Source organism: Mandrillus leucophaeus, unplaced genomic scaffold, assembly GCF_000951045.1.
Source record: "Mandrillus leucophaeus isolate KB7577 unplaced genomic scaffold, Mleu.le_1.0 Scaffold12, whole genome shotgun sequence".
Lineage (NCBI taxonomy): Eukaryota > Metazoa > Chordata > Mammalia > Primates > Cercopithecidae > Mandrillus > Mandrillus leucophaeus.
This window is the reverse complement of record NW_012100320.1, coordinates 3,766,142-3,773,167: the sequence shown is the minus strand read 5'-3', so window position 1 is coordinate 3,773,167 and position 7,026 is coordinate 3,766,142. Positions and strand designations below refer to the sequence as shown.

The following is a 7,026-nucleotide window of genomic DNA, read 5'->3' as shown; positions in this document are numbered from 1 at the left end:
AGTAGCTAGGATTACAGGCGCGTGCCACCACGCCTGGCTAATTTTTGTATTTTTAGTAGAGATGGGGTTTCACCATGTTGGTCAGGCTGGTCTCACACTGACCTCAGGTGATTCACCTGCCTCGACCTCCCAAAGTGCTGGGATTACAGGCGTGAGCCACTGCGCCCTGCCTAATTTTTGTATATTTTGTAGAGATGGGGTTTTACCATGTGGGCCAGGCTGGTCTTGAATTCCTGAGCTCAAGTGATCCGCCTGCCTTGGCCTCTCAAAGTGCTGGGATTACAGGCATGAGACATTGTGCCTGGCATATACTTTACTCTTGACTTAACTAAAGTGTAAAGAGAATTGATCTGGCAAAATTAATTTGAGTCATTTTGGATAAGCATTACTATTCATTTATATCTCTTTCTTTTTTTTTTTTTTTTGAGACGGAGTCTCGCACTTGTTACCCAGGCTGGAGGGCAGTGGTGCAATGGCAGCTCACTGCAACCTCTGCCTCCCAGGTTCAAGTGATTCTCCTGCCTCAGCCTCCCGAGTAGATGGGATTACAGACGCACACCACCACGCCTGGCTAATTTTTGTATTTTTAGTAGAGATGGAGTTTCACCATGTTGGCCAAGGTGGTCTCAAACTCCTGACCTCAGGTGAGCCACCTGCCTCAACCTGCCAAAGTACTGGGATTACAGGCATGAGCCACCGCACCCGACCTATACATTATTCTTGACTTAACTAAAGTGTAAAGAGAATTGATCTGGCAAAATTAATTTGAGCAATTTTGGATAAACATTACTATTCATTTATGTCTCTTTCTAAAGGTACAGCAAATCCTAAAGTCACTTTTAAGATGTCAGAAATAATGATTGATACTGAAGGAAGGGTAAGTATAAAATGCTGAGTTGACCTTCTGTGTCATTTGACTAATCTGTTCAGCCCAGTAGGGTTCTTTGATACACTTTTTTGTTTTTGGACTTACTGAACTTGCTGAGATATCTGTGGATCATGATTTTAGACTGACCTAATTTTTTACTTACAAATCATCCTGCTGGTTCATAAGATGGGAATATGGGGATATACATATTAACCACTCCTTTCCAGTAGTTTTTCTGTTTGCCTTTATTCTCCAGATTAATGTTAAAAGAAAAAAAAAGGTAGTTATTGACTGGTTACCTTTTGTGGTGGGTAGATGTCTGTGGTGCATTAAATATCCCACAGTGGCCAGGCGTGGTGGCTCAAGCCTGTAATCCCAGCACTTTGGGAGGCCGAGACAGGCAGATCACGAGGTCAGGAGATCGAGACCATCCTGGCTAACACGGTGAAACCCCGTCTGTACTAAAAAATACAAAAAAAAACTAGCCGGGCGAGGTGGCGGGCGCCTGTAGTCCCAGCTACTCGGGAGGCTGAGGCAGGAGAATGGCGTAAACCCGGGAGGCAGAGCTTGCAGTGAGCCAAGATCTGGCCATTGCACTCCAGCCTGGGCGACAGGGCGAGAGACTGTCTCCAAAAAAAATAAAAAATGCCACAGTTGACTTGTACTACAGCTTTCCGTTTCAACAGCCAAATGCTTATAAGCTGCATGCACACAAGACTAGCTAAAAAACAGTATTCTCTTCTAGACTTTTTTGGGGTTTTTTTGAGTTTAAGAGTGGAGGTTTAACAGGCAAAAGAGAAAAGAGGATAGCTTTCTCTCCTGCAGAGAGAGAGGCTCCTGAGTCAGTCTTCCTCTTCTAGACTTTTTTAAAAACAGCTTTACTGAGATATATAACTCACATGTAATATGATTTATTTAAAGTTTAAAATTTAGTGGCTATTGGTATATTCACAGAGTTTTGCAACCATTACCACAGGCAGTTTTAGAACATTGTTATTACCTCAAAAAGATACCCTATACTTCTAAGCCATCATCCTCCAACCTCCTCATATCCCCCAGCACTAGGCAACCTTTTTTTTTTTTTTTTGAAATGAAGTTCTGCACTGTCGCCCGGGCTGGAGTGCAATGGTGCAATTCTTGGCTCACTTCAACCTCTGCCTTCTGGGTTCACGTGATTCTCCTGCTTCAGCCTCCCGAGTAGTTGGAATTACAGGCACACACCACCACACCCAGCTAATTTTATGTATTTTTAGTAGAGACGGGGTTTCACTATGTTGACCAGACTGGTGTCAAACTCCTGACCTCATGATCTGCCCACCTTGGCCTTCCAAAGTGCTGGGATTACAGGCATGAGCCACCGTGCCCAGCCTAGATAACCATTAATCTACTTTCTATTTCTATAAATTTGCCTATTCTGGACATTTCATATAAGTGGAATCATATAATATGTAGTTTGGTCTCCTTGACTTAGATTGTTTTCAAGGTCCATCCATGTTGTACCATGTATCAATACTTCATTTATTTTTAATTGATGAATAATACCTTTATTTGGATATACCATATTGTGTTTATCAGGTGATGAACATTTCGATTGTTTGTGTTTTATGACTATTAAGAATAATGCTGCCATGAGTATGTATGTAACAGTTTTTGTGTGGGCTTACGTTTTTATGTCTCTGGAGTATATACCTACAAGTAGAATTGTTGAGTCATTTGATGACTATTTTTTTAACCTTTTGTGGAACTAAAGTGTTTTTCCAAAGTGGCTGCACTATTTTATTTTATTTTATTTTATTTTATTTTATTTTATTTTATTTTTTGAAGAAAGTGTCCGGCCTGCCTAATATAGTAAAACCCCTCTCTACTAAAAATACAAAAAAAGAGAAAGGTCTCACTTTGTCACCCAACCTGGAGTATGGTGACACAGTCCCACTCAGCCCAGCCTTAACCTCTCAGGCTCAAGTGATCCTCCTGCCTCCGCTTTCTAAGTAGCTGGGACTACAGGCACACACTACCATGCCCAGCTAGTTTTATTTTTTGTAGCGACAGGATTTCCCTGTGTTGCCCAGGCTGGTCTTGAACTCCTGGGCCCACATGATCCTCTCACTTCAGCCTCCTGAAGTGCTAGGATTACAGGTGTGAGCCACCACACTCAGCATGCACTATTTTATATTCCAGCCTCCTCATATCCCCCAGCACTAGGCAACCTTTTTTTTTTTTTTGAGATGGAGTTTCGCACTGTCACCCGGGCTGGAGTGCAATGGTGCGATTCTCGGCTCACTTCAACCTCTGCCTTCTGGGTTTGTGTGATTCTCCTGCTTCAGCCTTTATGAGATTTCCAGTTTCTCCACATTATCACCAACACTTCTTGTTGTCCATTATATTTATTATAGCCATTCGATTGTGGGTTTGTTTTTTTGTTTGTTTTTTTTTGTTTTTGAGATGGAGTCTCACTCTGTTGCCCAGGCTGGAGTGCAGTGGTGCGATCTCTGCTCACTGCAAGCTCCACTTCCCGAGTTCATGCCATTCTCCTACGTCAGCCTCCCAAGTAGCTGGGACTACAGGCGCCCACCACCACGTCCAGCTAATTTTTTTATATTTTTAGTAGAGATGGGGTTTCACGTTATTAGCCAAGATGGTCTTGATCTCCTGATGTCGTGATTCGCCTGCCTCGGCCTCCCAAAGTGCTGGGATTACAGGCGTGAGCCACCGCGCCTGGCTGCTGTTGTGTTTTAAGTGGTATCTCATTGTGGTTTTGATTTATATTTCTCTGATGGCCAACGATGTTGGGAATCATTTTCTGTGTTTATTAGCCATATATATATTTTCTTTGGAAGACTGTCTATTCAGATCCTTTGCAGTTTTTAAAAATTATTTATTTTTTACTGTGTGTTTGCTAGACTTTTAAAAGAAAAAAGTTTGCTTATCCGGCCGGGGCTATTTCTTTAATATATTACACAAATGGGCCGAGCATGGTGGCTTATGCCTGTAATCCCAACTGTTTGGGAGACAGGCAGATCACTCAGGTCAGGAGTTCGAGACCAGCCTGGCCAACATGGTAAAACCCCGTCTCTACTAAAAATACAAAAATTAGCTGGGCGCAGTGGCACATGCTTGTAATCCCAGCTACTCAGGAGGCTGAGGCAGGAGAATCACTTAAACCCAGGAGAGAGAGGTTGCAGTGAGTTGAGATGGTGCCTGGGCAACAGAGTGAGACTCTATCTCAAAAAAACAAAAAACCCCACCATATATACATAATTATAAATATATATGTTATACAAATATATTTTAGGCTGGGCACACTGGCTCATGCCTGTAATCCTAGCATTTTGGGAGGCCAAGGCAGGAGGATCACTTGAACCCAGGAGTTTGAGACTAGCCTGGGCAACATAGGGAGACTCCATCTCTACAAAAAATTTAAAAATTAATATTTTATTTAATTTTATTACAAGCACACACCTTACCTGTAGTCTCAGCTACTCAGGAGGTTGAGACAGGAGGATCACTTGAGCCTGGGAAATTGCGAAGGCAGTAAGCTGTGATCAGGCCACTACATTCCAGCCTGGACAACAAAATGAGACCTTGTCTCAAATATATATATATGCACACACACACATATGTATAAATAAAATATGATTACTGTGTGTGTGTATATATATATTTCTAGGTGAAATATAGGGAATTAGGGATTATTATTTTTCTGGATACCCGAGTTTAAGGTGATTAAAACTTGATTTTACCAGTTATTATCAAGTGTTCTGTTAGTATCAACTAACCAAGAAATAGACTTTTAGGATGTGTTAAAAGTGCTTAGAACTTTTTTAGGCACAAAAAGTGAGTACCAGTATAGGTAACCCCGAATTTACTCCTGGTTTTGTTATATCCTTTGTGCCTTTTTAATACCGAACTCTGGAAAAATTTCCTGCTTTTTGGATAATTGTTAAAGTAGACTAGCAAGCTAATTATTTATCTAAATCTTCTATAACTAGATTCTTTTTTTTCTTTTTTAATAGATTATGGATGTCATAGATAAGGAACTAATTCAACCTTTTGAGATTCTATTTGAAGGAGTTGAATATATTGCCAGAGCTGGATGGACTCCCGAGGGAAAATAGTGCGTATGTTAAATTGTTACTTCTTTATAACTAATTTAGGATCCAGAGCTTTGGAATATTTGTGCTGTTAGGTTTGCCTTGTAGTTGGAGCTGCCTTCACATGTAAATTTGCAGTACAGTTATTACTGCACAAGGCATTTTTCTTGCATTAAGTGGATTTGTGCATTTGTAACCCTATAAGCATAGGTGCACTGCAGTTTAATTCTGTCTGTATACTCAGCCAGTTATGGTTCATAGTGTTATTTGTGATTAAATTATATGACTTGAAGGCTCACACATAAATGTATATTTTTAAAAATTGTATAATTGTAGAGCTTTATATGAGGATTATTACAAATAAATAGTTTCTGTGTCTCAGGTAGACAGCAGGAGTTTCACAAGACTGGCATTTGTTGACATTGATACTAAAGGGAGAAAACTTTTTTTTTGAGTCAGGGTCTCGCTCTGTCACCCAGGCTGGAGTGCAGTGGTGCAGTCATGGCTCACTGCAGCCTCAACCTCCCCGGCTAAAGCTATCTTCCTGAGTAGCTGGGACTACAGGGACATGCCACCATGTCCAGCTAATTTTTTTCATTTTTTGTAGAGACGATGTCTCATTATTTTGCCAGGTTGGTCTCAAAACTCGTGGGCTCTAGTGATCCTCTTGTTTCAGCCTCCCAAAGTGCCGAGATTACAGGTGTGAACCACTGCACTTGGCAGAACTTTTGTTTATATAAACAGGGTCTCTCTCTGTGTCACCCAGAGTGTAGTGCAGTGGCATGATCATAGCTTACTGTAATCTTGAAATCTTGGCCTCAAGCAGACCTCTCACCTTGACCTCCCAAAGTGCTGGGATTATAGGCTCATGCCAACCTACAGGGATAAAACACTTTCACTGGTCAACTGTGGTTTTGGACATTTCAAGAAAACCACTTTTTATAAATTCTATTCAAGCTTAAAGTGTATTTTTAATTAACTATTTGTAAGTGATAATTTAATATACACTAAAGCAGTTCTTTCATTGTGATTATAGATATAATTGATAGGTGCCAAATGAGATATAGAGGATTCTTTTTCTGATAGCTTGCTTTATTTCTGGTTCTTCTCTTTTATTTATTTAAATAGTGCTTGGTCCATCCTACTAGATCGCTCCCAAACTCGCCTACAAATAGTGTTGATTTCACCTGAATTATTTATCCCAGTAGAAGATGATGTTATGGAAAGGCAGAGACTCATTGAGTCAGTGCCTGACTCTGTGACGCCACTAATTATCTATGAAGAAACAACAGACATCTGGATAAATGTATGCATTTTTTCCTGTACTTGTTTAAATATTTTCTCAGAATGCTAAAGCAAATGAAGTTATATAGCAAACTATCAAAATGCTTTTTTTTTATTTTAAAGGGACCATGTTATTTCTTTAGTATGAACAATTCCAATTCGAGTGATGGTTCCAGAATGGAATGGTTTGTATTTAATAGATAGAAAGTAGGTGCCATTGAAATGACATCTCCTTGGCCTCAGATTTGTTCCTGGAGATAACAGATATTAAATACACAGCCTCATCAGTGCTTCTGAGAGGACTTCATGAGTCTGATCTAGAAAAGACTTTCTCTTTTATGTTGGCAAACTGTACCAAAATGTACCAATTTTTAATTGAATTTTGAATTTTCCAATTTAGCAGAAAAGTTTAAGATACAAAATAAATAAAGCCATTTCACTTCCTAGCTGAATATAAGTTTAAGCTTCATATGATTTGCCTATAAATACCTGTTTTCCCCTGAACTATTAGAAAAATTCTCTTCGGAAAACAAAAGTAAAAAAAAAATTTACCTCATCTTTCTGTAACAAGATTTATTTTATTAAACAAACCTTGTGCCATGTTTCAAGGATTATAGAGATGTTGAGTAAGAAAAAACTTTTCATCATATTTTCCTTTTTACTCCATTTGAAAACATTTACTTCTCAGTGGATGAAGTCTTTGACTAAAGTAAAATAAATCTGAAAGCCCCAAGCAAAATTTATTACTGTAAATACAGCATTCCTGTGGCACTGATGGTTATT

The 7,026-nt window shown here is 39.6% G+C and overlaps 1 protein-coding gene across 6 annotated transcripts in view; it reads left to right on the top strand.

The window, feature by feature from the left end:
- Nucleotides 1–7,026, top strand: part of DPP8 (dipeptidyl-peptidase 8) — an 80,089-nt gene that overhangs the window by 36,436 nt on the left and 36,627 nt on the right. For all 6 annotated transcript variants that reach the window (XM_011968220.1, XM_011968196.1, XM_011968215.1 and 3 more), the window contains 3 exons: nt 816–877; nt 4,882–4,982; nt 6,088–6,265. In XM_011968220.1, coding sequence (XP_011823610.1) covers nt 816–877; nt 4,882–4,982; nt 6,088–6,265 — 341 coding nt within the window. The remainder of the gene's footprint in view (nt 1–815; nt 878–4,881; nt 4,983–6,087; nt 6,266–7,026) is intronic.